The sequence below is a fragment of the Peromyscus maniculatus genome, chromosome 8 (genome assembly GCF_049852395.1).
Source record: "Peromyscus maniculatus bairdii isolate BWxNUB_F1_BW_parent chromosome 8, HU_Pman_BW_mat_3.1, whole genome shotgun sequence".
Taxonomy (NCBI): Eukaryota; Metazoa; Chordata; class Mammalia; order Rodentia; family Cricetidae; genus Peromyscus; species Peromyscus maniculatus.
Window position 1 is genome coordinate 37,750,001 of NC_134859.1, and position 18,731 is coordinate 37,768,731.

At 42.3% G+C, this 18,731-nt stretch overlaps 1 protein-coding gene across 1 annotated transcript in view; it reads right to left on the reverse strand.

Annotated features, from left to right (window-relative positions):
• Rad50 (RAD50 double strand break repair protein) overlaps positions 1-18,731 on the reverse strand; it is a 57,586-nt gene that overhangs the window by 23,830 nt on the left and 15,025 nt on the right. The window contains exons 9-19 of the mRNA XM_006995897.4: positions 18,513-18,719; positions 16,985-17,167; positions 15,511-15,668; positions 13,203-13,378; positions 12,196-12,433; positions 8,078-8,267; positions 6,986-7,112; positions 6,465-6,658; positions 4,888-4,998; positions 2,801-2,893; positions 2,615-2,728 (exon numbers count right to left, since the gene is read on the reverse strand). Of these exons, the coding sequence (XP_006995959.1) occupies positions 2,615-2,728; positions 2,801-2,893; positions 4,888-4,998; positions 6,465-6,658; positions 6,986-7,112; positions 8,078-8,267; positions 12,196-12,433; positions 13,203-13,378; positions 15,511-15,668; positions 16,985-17,167; positions 18,513-18,719 (1,791 nt within the window). The remainder of the gene's footprint in view (positions 1-2,614; positions 2,729-2,800; positions 2,894-4,887; positions 4,999-6,464; positions 6,659-6,985; positions 7,113-8,077; positions 8,268-12,195; positions 12,434-13,202; positions 13,379-15,510; positions 15,669-16,984; positions 17,168-18,512; positions 18,720-18,731) is intronic.

An 18,731-nucleotide genomic window follows, 5' to 3' on the forward strand; every position in this document is an offset into this window, starting at 1 on the left:
ATTCAGCCAGTGGGACAGGATGGACAGAAGGACAGAGCAGCTTGCACTACCCCTTCATGACCATAATGTAAGAGCTCTTCTTTGGCAGGGGTGAGCATCTTAATAAATGATTAGAGCATGTATTTTTGCATACTTATGTATAAAATATTGATATATTTGGTAAAAATTCATTAAATGTGATTATTTTATATACACACAAAATAATTATCTAAAATGGAAAAATTAACCAGATGTTATTTTTAATTATTATTATTTTTAAGACAGGGTCTCACTTTGAAGTCCTGGCTGGCCCTGGAACTCAGAGATCTGCCTGCCTCAGCCTGCTGGGATAAAGGTGTTGTACCACCACACCAGGCCCAGACATATTTCATACCTACAACCTAGTAGATCATCTTCCCCAGGAACTCCGCTACTGATCTGAAGAGTATAAGACTTCATTAACATGTATAATATTGATGTTCTTATGGTATACAGACAAACTTTTAACCAATCAAGAGATTAATATAAACTGCTGAGTTCTTCCCCTACTTTCTCCCTCATCTCCTAATGTGTACCCAGATTATTAGATACTTTAGAGTACCTGTCAGATACAATCTCTGCCTTTCAGGCTGGCATATACAAGTTGAGCGTTCCTACTTTGAACATCCCAAATCCTTAATGGGTTTGGCAGCATTTCAGATTTTTGGGCTAGGGATGCTCAACTGGTAGAGTCTATGTAATTATTACAAAATCCAAAGAGTTACAAGTTGGAAAACATTGCTAATGTGGAGCACTTTGGATGAGGGACACTTCCCCCATTATCTCACATAGCTGTGAGTTTGAGATGATTCTGCCCAGCGCACTCGGGAGGCAGAGACAGGCGGATGGCTCTCTGTGAGTTTGAGGCCAGCCTGGTCCTCAGAGCAAACTCCAAGAAAGCAAGAGTGGTTGCAAGTACAAAGAGAAGCCGTGTGTGTGTGTGTGTGTGTGTGTGTGTGTGTGTGTGTGTGTGTGTGTGTGTGTGTGTGTGTGAGAGAGAGAGAGAGAGAGAGAGAGAGAGAGAGAGAGAGAGAGAGAGAGAAGCCTGTCCTGGATCTCACTCTGTAGCCCAGGCTGGCCTAGAACTCACAGAGATCTGCCTGGCTCTGCCTCCCGAGTGCTGGGATTAAAGATGTGCACCACCACGGCCCAGCTGATGCTAAGTAGTCTTATTCTTAAAAAGACATTCAGTCACTTGGCAAGAATAACAAACACTATCTTGATAGTTTTCCTGGTGATAACAATGAATTATAAGAGACAAATGTTAGGGGATAATTTAGAAACTGACACTGGAATCGAGGAGAAAAAGCTTTGCAGATACTCAGTGCTGTGGGAGCAGGAGGGAAGAAGAGAATTTTGACAATACCTTGCTTCCAACAGTGAAGTCTCTGGGAAGAAGATAAGGCTTTCTCTCACATGCTAAAAGTTCATACCCAACTGTGCTCTCAAGAACCATTATTTTTAGTTTTTTTTTTTTTTTTTTAAATTATCAAGGAGCATGGTAAAGCTGAGTGTGGTGGTATATGCCTTTAATACCAGCACTTGGGAGGCAGAGACAAGAGGATTTCTGTGAGTTCAAGGCCAGTTTGGTCTACATAATGAGTTCCAGGTCAGCCAGAGCTACATAGTGAGACTCTTAAGAAGAAAGGAAAAAGTTACGGCTACCATTGTGCAAAATCATGAGCAGCATTATTATAAGCAGCTGAAGGTAACCAAAGTGACATGGTTGTGAATGTTCAGTGGCTGAGGCAACCCAAGACACAATGAAGGGAGCTGTGCTCTGAAGCCTTGCCACGGAGAACCTAGCTTAGAGTTTTTCCTTATTAGGAACATGGAAAGGTTGCTTTCATCTGGTGTGAGCTAACATTTGAATTGATTTTCATGACAACATGAAAGGGCTCTTTATAAAGGGCCATCACACTGTAGTAGTTAACACTGATTCTTACACAACATTCCTAATCTGAATGCACACTATCATCAGAAAGACAGGTATTTCTTTTAATAGCTTCTATTTTTACTTTAGTTTAAAAGCACAGTAGGCAAAAGGCAACAGCTCTGAAGTCAGGCATATGCGGTTCAAATCACAATGTTCTCATTTTTAAACTGGGCAACTTTAGGCAAACTCATTTAACTTCTCTAAGTCACAGTTTGCATGGAATATGGTGATAATGCCACCTGCTGTAAAGTATTATTGTGAAGGGTAAGTAAGTCAAGACAGTGCTTAGCTGGATAACTGGTTGTAAAAAGCTTTGGGGTCCAATTTTCCTTTGGAATTCTAACTGTAGCTCACAAAATATAAAGAATAAGATAAATATAGGAAAAAAGTAGGTTAACACTTATAAGTTCATCTTTGTTAGGTTGATACTAAAGTTGTTTCTTTGATGGCTTCTGTGTGTGTGTGCGCATCACACACGTGTGCAGACATATGTGTGGCAGCCAAGAAAACCCTGAGTGTCACTCCTCACAATCTACTTCAGTAGAAAAAAAAGAAAAAATGTGAATTATTTTCCTCTATTTGCATTTCCACTCAACTTATCTTTTATGACAGAACTTACTACAGAAACAGTGTTGTGATGCCGTGAGCAGAAAGCCCTACCTTCTGGGTGTCAATATCTTGCCTCATGGTTCCCATTTCTTTATTTATCTTTTCCTTGTGTTTGTCACATTCATTTAGTTGAACTACAACTTCATTAAGTTCAGTTTCCTTTTGCTAAAAAAGAAAGAAAATTCATTAAGTACATGAAAATAAAAACAAACAAATAATAATTTTGTTTTAAATTACCTTCTTATAGTCATCTTTTCCATCTTGAATATAATTCTCTATGTCTTTCATGTAACCATTAATATTTTTAACCTTCTCTTTGATATCATTGATCTGTGGGAAAACATTAAAGTTAAACACATACACATAAAACCAAAACAAAAATTTACACTAGATGAGTTGGGTATAGTGACATATGTCTGTAATCCTAGTACTTGGGAGAAAGGCTGTGACAGGAAGATCACCATGGCTCCAAGGCCAGCCTGGTCTACATATTAAGTGCCAGGGATACATACTGACACTCTACCTCAAGAAAACAAACAAGTAAACAAATAATTTAAAAAATCACCAGGATGAGACTCGGGCATCAATAGAGAGCACAATGGAACACTGATTTAGGAGTTAGAGACCAGAGACAGCCAGTTTTCTCTATGGATGTGGCCCCTGGTAGGTCAACTATGCCTTAGTGGATGGCCCCATGTGCATCAGCATAGGACTGGTACACAGTGGACGTGGTGGGTCACAATGGAAAGAAAGGGAGGACATGAATTTTGAAGGGGGAAGGGGAAGGGGTGGATCCAGGAGAAATTTTAGTGGGAGGAATGGGAAGGTAAATATGATCAAAATGTATTACATAATACACAAATTCTCAAAGAATAAAATTTGCTTAAAAAAAAGAACTTTGAAACCAAGTGTCCCATATTCCACCACTGTTGAGGAATATTATTTTAAGATATGTTACTTTTGTTTATGTTGCATTTGTTTAATTCTGTGAAGCTGTGTTAAGGTGCCTGTCTAAAACACCTGATGGTCTAATAAAGAACTGAATGGCCAATAGCAAGTCAAGAGAGAGGATAGGTGGGGCTGGCAGGCAGAGAGAATAAATAGAAGGGGAAATCTGGACAGGAAGAAGTAGCCAGAGAAGGAGGAGGACCTAGGGGCCAGCCACCTAGCTACACAGCAAGCCACAGAGTAAGAAACAAAGAAAGGAATACAGGAATAGAAAAGGAAAAGGCCTAGAGGCTTAAGGTAGATGGGATAAGTTAAGAAAAGCTGGTAAAAAACAAGCCAAGCTAAGGCTGGATATTTATAATTAAGAATAAGCCTCTGTGTATGACTTATTTGGGAGCTGGATGGTGGGCCCCTAAAAGAGTAAGAACCACCATCAACACACCACTATCAAATTTTAGGTCAGAAAATCTCAATGGGAATGGATTAGTCTCAATTTTATTTTTTTGAGTACCTAGTCTCAATTCTTAACTTGTTTTAAATCAAGAAGCAAAAACATTTTAAGTTTAATCTTCACTGAATAATTTTCTAAAGTCCAAAGTATAGCATGGCTCAGTGGGTAAAAGCACTTGCTATACTAGCCTGAGGACCTGATTTCAAATTCCCAGCAACCACGTGAAAAAAACAAACAAAAACAACTTGGCTGTGTGTGCCTGTAACCTCAGCATTGATGAGGGGTGCAGTGTGTGTGTGTGTGTGTGTGTGTGTGTGTGTGTGTGTGTGTGTGTGTGTGTAGACAGCAGATCCTGGAAGCTCACCAGGCAGCTCCAGTGAAACTCAGGTTCAGTAAGAGAGTGCCTCAAGGAAAATAAGCTGGACAGTGACAGAGGAAGACCTCTGCTCTGGTCTGTGTATATATGTGTGGGCATGCATGCACACTTGTGCACACTTGAATACTCTCATGTGGATGCATGTGTCCCCTCGCTCACCCCGCACTCCCCGACCCCCGAACCACACACACACACACACACACACACACACACACACACACACACACACACACGCGCACACGCGCACACGCGCACACGCACGCACGCATAATGTCACGAGGGCTAGGGATGTAGCTTGGTGATAAGAGTGCTACTTTAGCATTCACAAGGCCCTGAGTTTAATGTCCAGCACTGCAAAAACAAAAATAGTATCACAAACCTGAAAATACTGTTTACCTTATCAAGTTATTTATTTATTTATTTATTTATTTATTTTGTTTTTCGAGACAGGGTTTCTCTGTGTAGCTTTGCGCCTTTACTGGAACTCACTCTGTAGCCCAGGCTTTAACACAGGCATTGGGTGAGCAAAATATGTAAACAAGAACTTACTTTGTCCTGAGCCATTTTGGTACTTGATTGCTTTCTGTGGATTAATTCTTCCTTTTCCTGCTGGAACTTTTCCAGTGCTGTCTCCAAAGGGTTTATTTGCTCTTTGGCATCCTGAACACACACAAAGCCAGACCAGTCATGCAACACTCTGTTACCTTATTTCAGATCCCAGAGTCTTAGTAAAAATGTCCCAGGTGTCAGGCTTTAATGTCGACTTACATGCATCTCTTGACGGGCCATGAAGATGACACCATTGTTTTTACCCACACATTTCAGAGAAGCAATAAACAGTAACTTGTTCAATGTCACAAAAGAAAACAGAGTAGGCAAGAGTCTAACCTAGCCCAGCTTCCGAAATGACCAAAATGGTTAGATTCTTCATTTAGGCCATGTGATGCCAATTATAACACATGGCTTATGCTTGGATTTTCAAGAGTTCAGTGGAGACCTATGTCATCTCTATGTGATCAAAGACTAGAAAGGTTTATTCAGTTCAACATTCCTTTTTACATGTTAGCTAAGCAGTCATTTTCATGGTAGTAACAGCATACTGATTGACGGTGGTGTGCCCACACCTATTCTGGAAGAAAGGGGACTTTCAAATGATAAACTATTGCACTAATCAGAAGTCCCTTGTAACATTGATGCTGAACATCCACACATGGTAACCAGTTTAAAACAATGAACCTTGAAATCTTGAGACATGTTCTGAACCTACAAAGGTTACAGGTAGACAGAGATATTCATCTGTGACTCAGCACTGGTGTGTATTCTCATTCTGGGAGACGGTGGTGAGATGGAAAGCCAAATGCCTTCCTGCCAGAAGACCTTTCTGGCAGTCAACCTTCCTTCCTTCGAGCAACCATGGGACATTCTGAAACCCCAGTTTCTTTTTTCTACAAAGAGATACTTTGTTATCTATCTCAACAGGGCTGGGAGACAATGTTTTAAGTAGAAATCATTTATAACCAGTCAAGACTAGTACAAGGTAATGCTATTTTGTATTATATGATAAGCCCAAATTATTTAATCCAAAATTATTTAAGAAATAAAGGAACATGGATAGCAATTGCTGCTGAATAGACTGGAGAACTTGTGTAGTGCTTACTGACTGAGTGACTGATTATGAAAACCTGGATGAGGACCTCTGCTTTGATTCACTGAGACAGAGCCAGTGGGTGCATTTCAGTGCCTGTCGCACCCCACGCCTGCTCACTGTACTGGCAGCAGTCTGACATCGCATGTGGGATCCAATGAAGTAGTGGTAAGACATGGGTGTCTGCCACAGAGCAACACTTGGGGACAAGAATTCACATACAGTTATCCAGCCACATATGACCACTTCTAGTAACATGAAACTCACTACCTAACCACACTTGGTTCTTCTTTACATGACCCAACTCTTTCTTCCCAATCTTTACTTATTAATACCCACTCTGTCACTCAGAAATCACATGAAGAATCACCATACACTTTCGTTTGAGTCTCACAATAACTGTAGTTATGTCTCTTAACACCAATAGAGAGAATTTTGTGTCTGGACTAACTTACAGAACAACATGCATGCATATTCCTACCTTTATCTCTCTGTATAAAGACTGAACTTCAGTGGATAATTCCACAGTCTGCTCCTCCATTTGCTGACGACGTTGCAAGTTCGTGGATATCTGCAGTTTCTCTGATTTCAGCTCATTTGTTTTACTTTTCAGGTGTTGAATTTGCTCCTGCTGGTCCTGTATAAGCTTACGGTTCAACTCAACCTTACTGGAAACTGAACAGAAACATACAGAAAACACTGCTATCATCCTTTTGCGTTCGTAGGTAAAGAACTCCGAGGCTGAATCCCAGTGGGCTCCACTGCAGGGAACAAGGGTACCCTGCCTGCTCTCCCCACCCAGTCACTCTCACAGGTACAACTGAGAACGAGCACAGCTCATCTGACCCTCTAGGATTCCAAGTCTGTTGCACAAGGCAGGGAAACAGAGCTGATACTTGGAAGGAGACAAGAGAAGGATGTACTGGGCATCTCACAGAGCAGGACAAAACTGCATGTGGGGCGGCGCACTGAAGTCTTTGTGGGTGAGCAGACAGACGTCACCTGTATCCATCTTGTGCTGCTTCTCCTGTTTCTCCTGGTTGACCTGCTGGACAGTCCGATCCAGGTCCACCCCCTGCAGCTTAGCCGCCTGCTGTGCGATTTTCCTTTCAACATCTTTCAGCTCCATCTTAAGAACAGAACAGTTACTTCTAAGAGACTTACTGCACTATCACGAGCAAACCCTTCGAAAGCCAAGTTTAATAGGATAAAAAGTAAAAATAAGTTCTGGTATTTCAAATAAGGTAAATGAATTATGCTCCAATTTCCATAGTTTATAAATACTTTTAAGCATAGGAATATATACAAATCAGTTTTCTGAACCTGAAAATTTGCTTGTGTGTGTGTGTGTGGAGGGAGAGAGAGAGGGAGAGAGAGAGGGACAGGGAGAGGGAGAGAGGGGGAGAGAGAGAGAGAGAGAGAGAGAGAGAGAGAGAGAGAGAGAGAGAGAGACTCACTCACTCACTCACTCACTCACTCACTCACTCACTCACTCACTCACTCACTCACTCACTCACTCACTCACTCACTGTGTAGCCCTGGCTGGCCTGGCATTTGCTACATAGACCAGGCTGGTCCTGAACTCACAGAGATCTACCTGTCTCTGCCTCCCCAGTGCGGAGATTAAAGGTATGACCCATCATGCCCAGCTACTGGTTTTTAATTTTTTTAATTTTTCAAGGCAAGAATTTCTCTATGTAGCCTTGGCTGTTCTAGAACTGGATTTGTAGACCATGTTGGCCTCTACCTCACAAAGACTCACCTGTTTCTACCTCCTGAGTGCTGGGATTAAAGGCTTGTGCCATTGCTCCAGCTACTGGGTTTTTTGGTTTTTTTTTGTTTTGTTGTTGTTGTTGTTGTTGTTTTTTGAGACAGGGTTTCTCTGTGTAGTTTTGGAGCCCTTCCCGGAACTCACTCTGTAGTCCAGGTTGGCCTTGAACTTGCAGAGATCTGCCTACCTCTGCCTGCCAAGTGCTGAGATTAAAGGTGTGGACTACCACCACCCGGCTCCAGCTACTGTTTTTAACATGCTCACATTTCACATTCAAGCTGCACAGATCAATTTTACTCCATTATAAACGGCAGTAAGGTTACCTGGAACCTCTCCATAACTGTAACATCTGTCAGGCATACTTTAGCACCTTCTTCTTCAGGCATGATTGTACCCAGGAGTGTTTCCTGTTCTTCTATGTCAGTCTTCAGGCGCTGGATGTCTCTATTGACATTCTGTAGTTTGTTTCTTAATTCTGGTATTTCCTTCTCCTTCAAATCAATTATGCTTTGCCTTAGGAGAAAACACAATGAAAATCATTTCACTCTAGCTCACATTTCCTCATAACTAAAGTGAGGTTTTTATGTGTTTTGGCAAGAACAGCACAGAAGAGCTACTAGCCCTTTCCAGGACATCCTGTCAGTAGCTCCGTGATGTCAACGTGTCTATTATTTGTGATGACCACCTCATTCGTTTGGTTACAGTGGGGTTAGCCATGTTTCTCCTACTTTTTTTCTTTGTATTTGAAAAATATCTCTCAAGAGGGATACACTGAGAGTATGTTACTATCCTGTTTTCAAACCCCTGCCTACGGGTGCTAGTAAACATGGCCCAGGTGGGTTAAGCAGCACTCCTAAGGGCATTCAGCAGAGCCAGAATTAGAAATCCCAGCCACTGCTTTTCCACATTTAAAAAAGTTCTCCTAGCTTATTAGACCTTTGACTTGTTGTTGATTTATGTACACTTCATACATTTCAGAACGCTTTCTTCTCTTCTGGGAGAGAAGCCGTCCTCTCACGTGTCCTTAACTCATCCCTCCTTCCCACTTCTCCAAGACGGCCTTCTGCCGGCTCCTGGAAAGTCTTCTGAATTTCGAGTTTTGTTGCTTTTAGTAGCTGCAGCCTCCGCTCACGTGCGTCCTCACTTAGCGCCCCATCAGCACCATGACCCACTTTCAGCCGCTCCTAGGGACCTCTCCTGCTTTCAGCCTCTGTTTCAAGTAACAGATTGTGTGGTAGCAATACTAGCACACTGGTACCACTTCAGAACTTCAGAACAGAACCTTAGCTGGACGTGGTGGTGCACGCCTTTAATCCCAGTGCTCAGGAGGTAGGGCAGGCAGGCAGAGCTCTGTGAGTTGGAGACCAGCCTGGTCTACATAGTAAGTTCCAGGACAGCCAGGGCTACATAGTGAGACCCTGTATTAAAAAAAAAAAAAAAAAAAAAAGAGCAGCTTTAGTGTTCTGACTCTCCTTCTGCAGAGATGAGTAGTCTTTTCTGAATACTGGCAGGCTGTGACTGTCACCAACAGAAAATGACAGCAGTACCACTGTGCCAGCTTTTGGATCTAGGTCCTAAGAGACTCAGCTGGGGCTGGAGAGATGGCCCAGCAGTTAGGGGTATGTTGCTGAGTTCAGTTCCCAGCACCCACATCAGGTGGCTCACAAATATCTGTAACTCCAGCTCCCAGGGTATTCAATGCCTATGGCCTCTATGGGTGTATGCATATGCCCCAACATGTATACTGGATTAAAAATAATAAAAATATAAATCTTTAAAAATGAGAGAGAGACTTCACAAAGCATCACTTTACTGTCTCTTGGAATAACTGTACTCAGGTAGCCCAGCTACACTGCTGACCAGAGCCCAAGACACATGCAGAGGCCACGTGAAAGCACTGTATGACATCCCTCAGCCAGGCTCCCAGCCAGCAGTCAGTATCAGCCATCCTGAATGTCCAGCCCCAGCAAATTTAGGACGACTGATGCTTCCTGCAAGACCCAGATGACAGCCCTCCTACAGAACCCTGAGAAATGACAGTGAGCCTCACTGTTAGTTAGTTACACAGCAGTGACTAGAACAAATGTTACCATTCTTCATTCAGCAAAGTAACCAGTCACAAGACATGACAATGATCAAGAAATGCTACTCACTCTGTGAAGGGGCTTCATGACAGGAGCCCTGAAATGTAACACCATGTTATCTAGTGCCATTTGAAATATTTCAGTATGGTAGAACAACTTCATGTTTACTCTGTGTGCACTATCAACTTTAAGTTTTATCTTTTATTTGATCTTTTTTTCTAGAAATTACCTTATTCTGCCTTTTCAATCTCAAGCTACTGCTGAATGTTCTTATCGCCTTCTCTGTGGCTCTAGCAGTCTGGCTTTCTCTCTAGATACATACAGTAGTTATCTATTGTTGCATAATAAAATACCCCCAAACCAAGCAGCTTAAAAAAAGAGTACCAGTTATTGCTCACAGATGTGAGGATCAGGAGGTATGCTGCTGACACAGTCTCTCAGGGAGGTGGAGTCCAGCTATTTGGTCAGGACTACAGTCATCCTAAGATCAACTCTACAAATTCTGCTTTCAAACTCACCTATTCAGTAGGAAGACTTCCAATCCCCATCATGCAGACTTTCTCCAGAGCTACTTAAACATGGGAGACTAGAATGGTTGAAACCACAGTACCTTAGGTAACACAATCTTAGAAGGACAGGCTATTGTTTCTGTCTTTCCTATTGACTGACTGACTGATTCTGACAAGTCCCTTGTAGCCCATTTTGGCACTGACCTCACTCTGCACAAGAGGATGACCCTGAATTTCACTGCCTCCACCTCTTAAGTGCTGTGATTACAGGTATGCACCCCCAGATAAAGCTATTCCTGGCCTATTTCAGTTCACACAGACCATCCTGTCACAATATGAGAGGTGACTACACATGAGCACTGAGGGACTATGGGGGCCACTTTAGAAGCTGGCTGCCATAAAGCAATCTCCTTAGACTTTCCTCATTTTCCTGAAACTCTTCTGCAGTTTTCCTGACAACAGAGTCTGGCTTCTCTGCTTCCAGAGATTGTCTCACCCTGATCTATTCAATATATTAGTAAGAGGTTAAGTTTCCTAAAGCACAATCAAGACTTTAGAATGGCTCCTTATTACCTAGCAGACAGCTACACTAGGTGTGGACATAGTCTAGTCCCATCTTTCCAACTTATGGGAACCAGGCATAAAATCATGCCTCAAACCTGAGATAACTTTTGGATGCAGTCTAGGGCAGGCTCCTCTCCTCTTTGTACATGGTTCTAGTTCCCCTGTTGCCCTTCTAACTAAGACACACAGACTTCTTGAGCCTTCACAGCCCCTTTGCTGCCATGTTCTCTAGATGCTTATCTCATTCTTACACCCCGGGCTTGCTTCTTTTTTTTTTTTTTTTTTTTTTTTTTTGGTTTTTCGAGACAGGGTTTCTCTGTGTAGCTTTGCGCCTTTCCTGGGACTCACTTGGTAGTCCAGGCTGGCCTCGAACTCACAGAGATCCACCTGGCTCTGCCTCCCGAGTGCTGGGATTAAAGGCGTGCGCCACCACCGCCCGGCCCGGGCTTGCTTCTTAACGAGCACATCTGCCGCACCATTTCAAGTGCTCTTATATTAAGCCCAGCTTTCTGTCTCCTTCTGAGAGCTTGTCTCCGTGGTTAGATCATCAGCTCCTGTGTACATGTCTTACCATGTTCTAGGAGACACCATGATAGAAATCATGTATTTCCTCATGTGACTGTACTTTTTAATAGACTAGTGCCTAAATTTCTTGTATATATGAAAGAGACAGTAACAACAGAAATAATCTATGCTTCTTCAAAAGTAGGAATAACATAAAATACACTCTAAAGTCTTCTGGGGCTGATGAGATTGCTTAGTGAATAAAGGTGCTAGCCACCAAGCCCAATGGTCTGAGTTTGACCCCCAGGACCCACATGGTGGAAGTCTGAAGAGACTTCCCAAAGTTGTCCTCTGACCACCACACAAATGGCATGTCATGCCCATACTCACATCAAATAAACAAAACGTAATTTTAAAAGTTGGGGTTTTTTTTGGGGTGGTGGTGGTGACTGGAGAGATGGCTCAGCAGTTAAGAGCACTGGTGGCTCTTCTAGAGGACCAGGATTTAGTTCCCAGCCCTCACATGGCAGCTCACAGCTGTCTGACTCCAGTCCGAGGGGATCTGATGCCCTCTTCTGGCTTCTGTGGGCACACATGCAGTGCACAGCCATACATGCAGGCAAAACAACCCACATACTTAAAGTTATCTTTTGGAATAACTTTTCCTATTTTGCTTGTGGGGTTTGGAAAGTGCCATCAATAACCAGTTTAAAAGCTGTCAAGTCTCAGGAAACACACTGAGTAAAGGCTACACCAACTCCATGATTACGTCAGGCTTACCTCACAGGCACAAGCCCAAGCATTTCATCACGGCGTCGTTCTTTTTTTTTTAGTTCTGATTCTGTTGACTTGAGCTTATCTGGAGCAAGCCTCAGCTTGGACTGCAAGTCACTGATGACTTCCTGTAATTCAGCCTCCGTCTGAAACACTCTCTGACAGACTGGGCAACAAGCCTGGTCCTCATCTGTCAGCTGAGTAATGAACTGGGAGTAAACTGCTGTGGCTCCAGCTAGCATGGCTATTTAAAAACATAAAGAAATCTCTAGTCAGATACACATACATTTTCTCATATAATCATTATTCTTGCAATTTTGGGGATCATACAAGTGTAACATTTTACTGAGATCTTTCTATGTGCCATCTCCTTACTCCTGGTCACTCCTTCCCTCCCTCTCATACTCCCAATGTACCCAAATGAAATAGAGTCAGACATTTAAATCTTCCTAAAGATATTTTATATTCAATTTGCATAGGTTTTTGGTATCATACAAAAAGCATAACATTTTACTGAGGTCTTTCTATGTGCCAGGCATTTCTTACACACACAAAGTTTCAAAATCTCCTATCATTGCTAGGCAGTGGTAGTGGTAGTTCCAGTACTTGGGAGACAGAGGCAGGTAGATCTCTGTGAGTTAAGGCCAGCCTGGTCTACAGAGTGGGTTCCAGGACAGCCAAGACTACACAGAGAAACCCTGTCTCAAAGAACCAAAATAAAATAAAATAAAATCTCCTATCCTAGGCTGGAGGGGTGGCTCAGCAGTCAAGAGCACTTGCTGCTCTGGCGGAGAACCAGTTAGTTCTTAGCACCTATGCTGGACAGCTCACCATCACCTGTAACTCTACCTCCAGAGGAGGTCTGACACCTCTGCCCTGGTGGACACCCAACTCACATACACATCATTAAAAATAATTTAAAAACTAAGTCTTAAAATCTCTGATCCTCGGCGATTACCTGGGAATGAAATTCCAAAAGGCAAAGTGCCGTGATAATATAAACTGTAACTTACCGCGCTGTTTTGAGGACTTTTCAATTTCTTCTTTAAGTCTGCCCAAATCACTTTCAAAATCCTGGCTACCACAAACATCAAACAGCTTATCTTCATAACTGGACAACTGTTCTTCCTTTTTCTTCAGCTCATTATTTACATGATTTTTATTCTGTTCAGCTGAAGCTAGTTCTTTGCTAAAACAAAAACAAATGTGGGATATTTGAAAATTTAAAACTTTTTTTAAGATTTAGTTTATGTGTATGAGTGTTTTGCCTCCATGTATGCATGTGTACCATGTACATGCCTGGTGCCCAAAGATGTCAGAAAGGGCTGTCAGATGCTCTGGAACTGGAGTTACAGGTGGTTGTGAGCCACCATGTATGTGCTGGGTACTAAACCCAGGTCCAATGCAAGAGCAGCCACTAAGCTCTCTGTCCAGCTCCCTAGAAAGTTGAAAAATTTGAGGAAGGAGATAAAAGACAAATTCTGCCAAAAATCATTAAGAGTTAGGTATGAACAAATCCTTTCCTATAATTTTTATAGCTTTGTGCTGGAATAGGACCCAGGACCTCAAGCACGCTCTAACACTGAGCTACACTCCAGCCACATTCTTTAGAAGCTAGAAGAATATGTTGAATGCTCCCCTTAGGACACTGACCCATCTGCTAATCCTGAGCATGGACCTGCTCTAGGTAAATGTACAGGGCAGAGCTGTGCTGTATTTCTGGGGCTCACAGTCTCAGACCCCAGATTACAGGCCTGAGCAGCAGAAGCCAGCTGCTGGCTCTACTGGAGACAAAGAAAGGAGTAGCAGAGCGGTTCTGTCCACTGCTCTCCTTCCCAGTGCTCCCCAGCCGCCTCTACACGCCTCCCTGGCCCTTTCCTGTTGCTGTCATCTCCTGACATCTCCGTGGTCACTCGTTCCCCCTCATTCTTCAACACACTTGCTTCCTAGTACAACCTGTTAGTACCCTAACTCTTAAAAAAAAAAAAAAAGATTTCTTTATTTATTTAGAAGAGGGCATCAGCTCTCATTACAGATGGTTGTGAGCTACCATATGGGTGCTGGGAATTGAACTCAGGACCTCCGAAAGAGCAGCCAGTGTTCTTAACCTCTGAGCCATCTCTCCAGCCCAGTACCCTAACTCTTAATCACCATCCTAGACCATCTCAAAGCTCACGTGTCAGAGGTTTTAGCTTTCTGAGTTATGATGCACCAGTCTGGAAATTCAACGTGCTATATTCAACACACCCTTTAAAACCAGCAGAAAGAACACAACAGAATAGATGGTACTTAGTACTGTCCGCTGTGAGTCACTGCAAACCCTGCAGAAAAAGGACTACAGAAGATGCTTCCATCACACAGACAACCTACAGGCCAAGTGCAGCCTTCATCCTATCCAGTCTCTAGGAAGCACCAAACACTGCAGACCTCTCCTTGAGGAAACATCTTCCCAGGCACCCCAGACACACTCTTGCTGGCTCATCCTGGCTCCCCAAGCACTCACTGCTTCCTTCCACTGCTAGCTTCCTTTCCTGAGCTTACCAATGGCGATTACTCCTAGTATTTAGCGGTACCCTCGTCTTTTTCTTTTACATTGTGGGGGGCGTGCATGTGAGGTCAGAGGCAACTTGCAGGAATCAGTTCTCTCCCACCATGTAGGTCCCTGGGATGGAACTGAGGTCATGAGACTTGGCAGTATTACCCTCTGAGACATCTTACTTGTCCCTCTTTGTACAGTTCTTCCATGGTGACATAGTTTATACCAATTACTTTATCCTTTCTAACACACTGCAACAACTTGCAATTTCCTGAACTTAAGTATTCTATTCACTAAAAGACCTTTCCGAGAGATACAAGTTTGAGCCAGACATGGTGACATATACCTTATAATTCCAGTACTCCAAAGGATCAGAGGATCTCAAGTTGGAGACCAGCCTGGGCTATAGTGTAAGACCCTGTTCAAACAAACAAAAAAGTAACACACCATAAATACAGCTAAAGTTAAATCTACTATCTCCCTAGAAATTTTATGAGAAATACTATACCCTCTTATCTAACAACCACTTAAGGGAACATCCAAGAAAGTCTGAGCAATGCACTGTTCAGAGACAGAATACAACTTTCAGATGTCAACCTTCTTCTACAGTTTTAACAGACAAGAGGCCCCAACCACTCGAATTACATTTTATTTAATTGCCAGAAGAAGAAAAAGAGTCAACTGACTATGACGTATCATTTCATGACAAGGAATGTTTAAAACAATTAAATATAAAAGCATGAAATAAGGAGATTTCTATCAGTGGCAATGTTTTAGCAACTCACTTCAGTGTGGCAAGTCTGTCCCTGGTCTGGTTGATTTCTCTGGATTTAGAATGAAGCCAGTCTTCAAGCTGTTTTTTGTTAGGAAAATACCCCAACAGTGAAGTCAGCTCATCACTGTGCCTAGACTTTATCTTTCTGATTTGTTCATCTTTGTCAGCCTATAATGAAATATAAAACAGACAAATCAACTTTATGAAGTCAAGCCTGTATCTCCACATTCTATTAAGAACACACATAAATTCTGGGGATTGGTGCAATGGCTCAGCAGGCCAAAGCTTTTGCCACAAAAGCCTGATGACCCGAGTTCACCCCTGAGACCCACATGAAGGTTGGAGAGAGCCACCTCCACACCGTTGTCTCTCTCTCTCTCTCTTTTTAACTTTTTTGAAACAGAGTCTCACTCAGTTGTCCTGACTGGCCTGGAACTCGCTCTGTAGACCGGGCTGGCGAGGAACTCACAGAGATCCGTCTGCCTCTGCCTCTCAAATGTTGAGAATAAAAGTGTATACCACTATAGGGGCTACAAAGCATGTGTGTGCTCATACACAATAAGTAGAGTTTTTAAAATGAATTGAATAAATAAATTCTGGAATGACTAAGATTCTAGATTTAAAAATGAAAAGTATAAAAATTTAAGCAGAAGGGCCAGGCAGTGGTGGCACACGTCTTTAATCCCAGCACTTGGGAGGCAGAGGCAGGTGGATCTTAGTGAGTTCAAGGCCAGCCAGCCTGGCCTACAAAGCAAGTTCCAGGACAGCCAAGACTGTTACACAGAGAAACCCTGTCTCAAAAAACAAAAACAAACAAAAAAATTCAAGCAGAAAATATAAAATTTCTTGATGACTTGGAGTGAGGACTGCCTTTTTTTTAAAAAACATCTGTGTGTGTGCACTCTGACCATGGCATACACATGTGGAGGTCTAAGGACAACTTTGGAGTCAGCTCTTTCCTTCTATTGTGTGAGTTCCAGGATTAAATTCAGGTGGGCAGGCTTGGTATAGAGTGTCTTTACCTTCAAGATATCTTCCAAGTCTCAGGATGGTCTTTTTAAGCCAGAGCAAAAATTCTAATGTCATAAAAAATTGTAATTTTATATGTCAAATTTACCAACAATGAACACATTTTTGTGTTTTTATTTCTGGGCTTTCTGTTATTAAAACTTATCTAGGCAATGGCATATGCTTATATTCCCAGTTAGGAGGCTGAGGGAGGAGAATCACTTGAGTCCACAGAGTCAGAGGCCAGCAAGGGCAACAGGACAGGACTACAGCTCATCTCAAAAACAGTAACTAAAACAAAAAAAGAAAATGAAAGTTTTAAGTTTGAAAGTCGACTCTATAAGCATATTTTTAATACCAAGTTCTTACAACCTCTAAATACAAAGCCAATACCAAATCAATACTTCCTACTACAAATGGAAGATGAGCTATTTTAAATACCAACCACTACAGCTAAGACAGAAGGAAAATCCTACCTTGTCTTTGGTCAGCATCTCCATCTGCGTGCGGGTTGTTGTGTGATGATTCAACTGCTCCATCTCCTGGTCCAGTTTCCGCAAGCTCCGGTCCAGGTCAGCTTTCTCACTTTGGAGGCTTATTACCTCTGCCTTTAGGGTTTCTACACTGCTATTTTTCTCAGCCTTGCTTAGTTCACGTTCCTAATCAATAATTGAAACAAATGCACATATATATGTTCTGTGCCAGAGTTAGGATAATGACAAAATGTAATGGAAATAACCTCTCAGAGTCACTTGCTTTGAAACAGCTCTTTCCACTTTTGGAGCATATATTATTCTTTCTTTTAATAAACCTTCAGTTTTGCCACTAAAACCAAAAATCATTTCTAAGAGCATCAAAAACACTACTTTTTGTTCATTACCAAAAGAGGAAAAAAATAAACTTAAATATGCTTTGGGAAAAATCTTATTCAAGTTACTATACTAACTGTAATGATAGAGAATTAGTAAATAAACCTAGAAGGGCCCAACAGAAAGGAGAAATGAAAATTAAAAAAAAAAAAAAAGAAAAGAAAAAAGGAGGGGCTGGAAAGACGGCTCGATGGTTAAGAGCACATACTGCTTTTCCAGAGGACTCAAGTTCAATTCCCAGATCTCAGGTCAGGCAGCTCGCAGATACAGATCCAACACTTTTGGCCTCTTTTAGTACATGGACCCCCTTGCACATACCCACACAGACACATACATGTATAATTAAAAATAGATCTTTAAAGAAAAGAATTAAGGGAAATGTATCCATGTAGATGGATTAGAAACTCTCGTCACCATTTAGGTCTTTATTACGTCTGCATGTAACTCACTATATTGCTTAGCATGTAGAAACCACAGAACCACTGTGATGTGGTCCCCCACTGGCCCTTGCCCACCCTGACAACACTGTGATAAACTGTAAACTGATGAAAATGTACACTGCAGTGGCAGTTTACCCGAGTCATGGAGGTGGACACAGAGGCTCTGGCAGGTATCAGGATGCTTACTTTGAAGAGGAACAGAAATGTCAAAGAAGAGGACAGAAGCAAGGAAGAAACTCAAAACTCTTGAAGAAAATGGCCAGGAAAATCGGTTTACCACAGAAAAAGTGCTAACAAGTCAATCACATAAAATCTAAGTGTGGAAACTAACTGGAAAAACACTCAAGTTTTAACTTAGGTTGAATGCCGAGGTACTTGTAATGATCACCTCACTTTGTTGTGTTTGGAACACACATCTGTGAGCCACACTCAAAGAGCCTTGGAGTTAAAGAATGTAAAGCTTGGAAGTCTGAAGAAAGTATTTTATAGTTTTCTCGGTGAGCTTGCTTTCTAGCCCACCCACTTCTAGAACCAAGGAGCTGATGACCAAGCCATTTAACTAAACCTCGTTTACGTGGATTATCAAATGAAGTGACGTACTCGCAGGGCAAGAGAGAGGACACTCAGAATGGAGGGTCACAGGTGTCTTAGACACGAGAGCGCTCAGAGGCCACTTGGTCACTTGGACAGCTTACGGTTTTTGTGAGCTCCTGGTCCAGCTCCAGAATCCTGTCCGAGGAGCCCTCTAGCGTCTGCAGCTCGTTCTTCACGTTCCTCAGCTCGCTCTGCTTCTTAGTGAGCATTTCTGTCTTCAGCTCAATCATTCGGCCCAGGCCGGCCTTCCTGTCCCTTACCTCATCAATCTGCTTTTGCTTCAGAGTTTCTTTTTCTGTAAGGTCATTCTAAATGCCAAG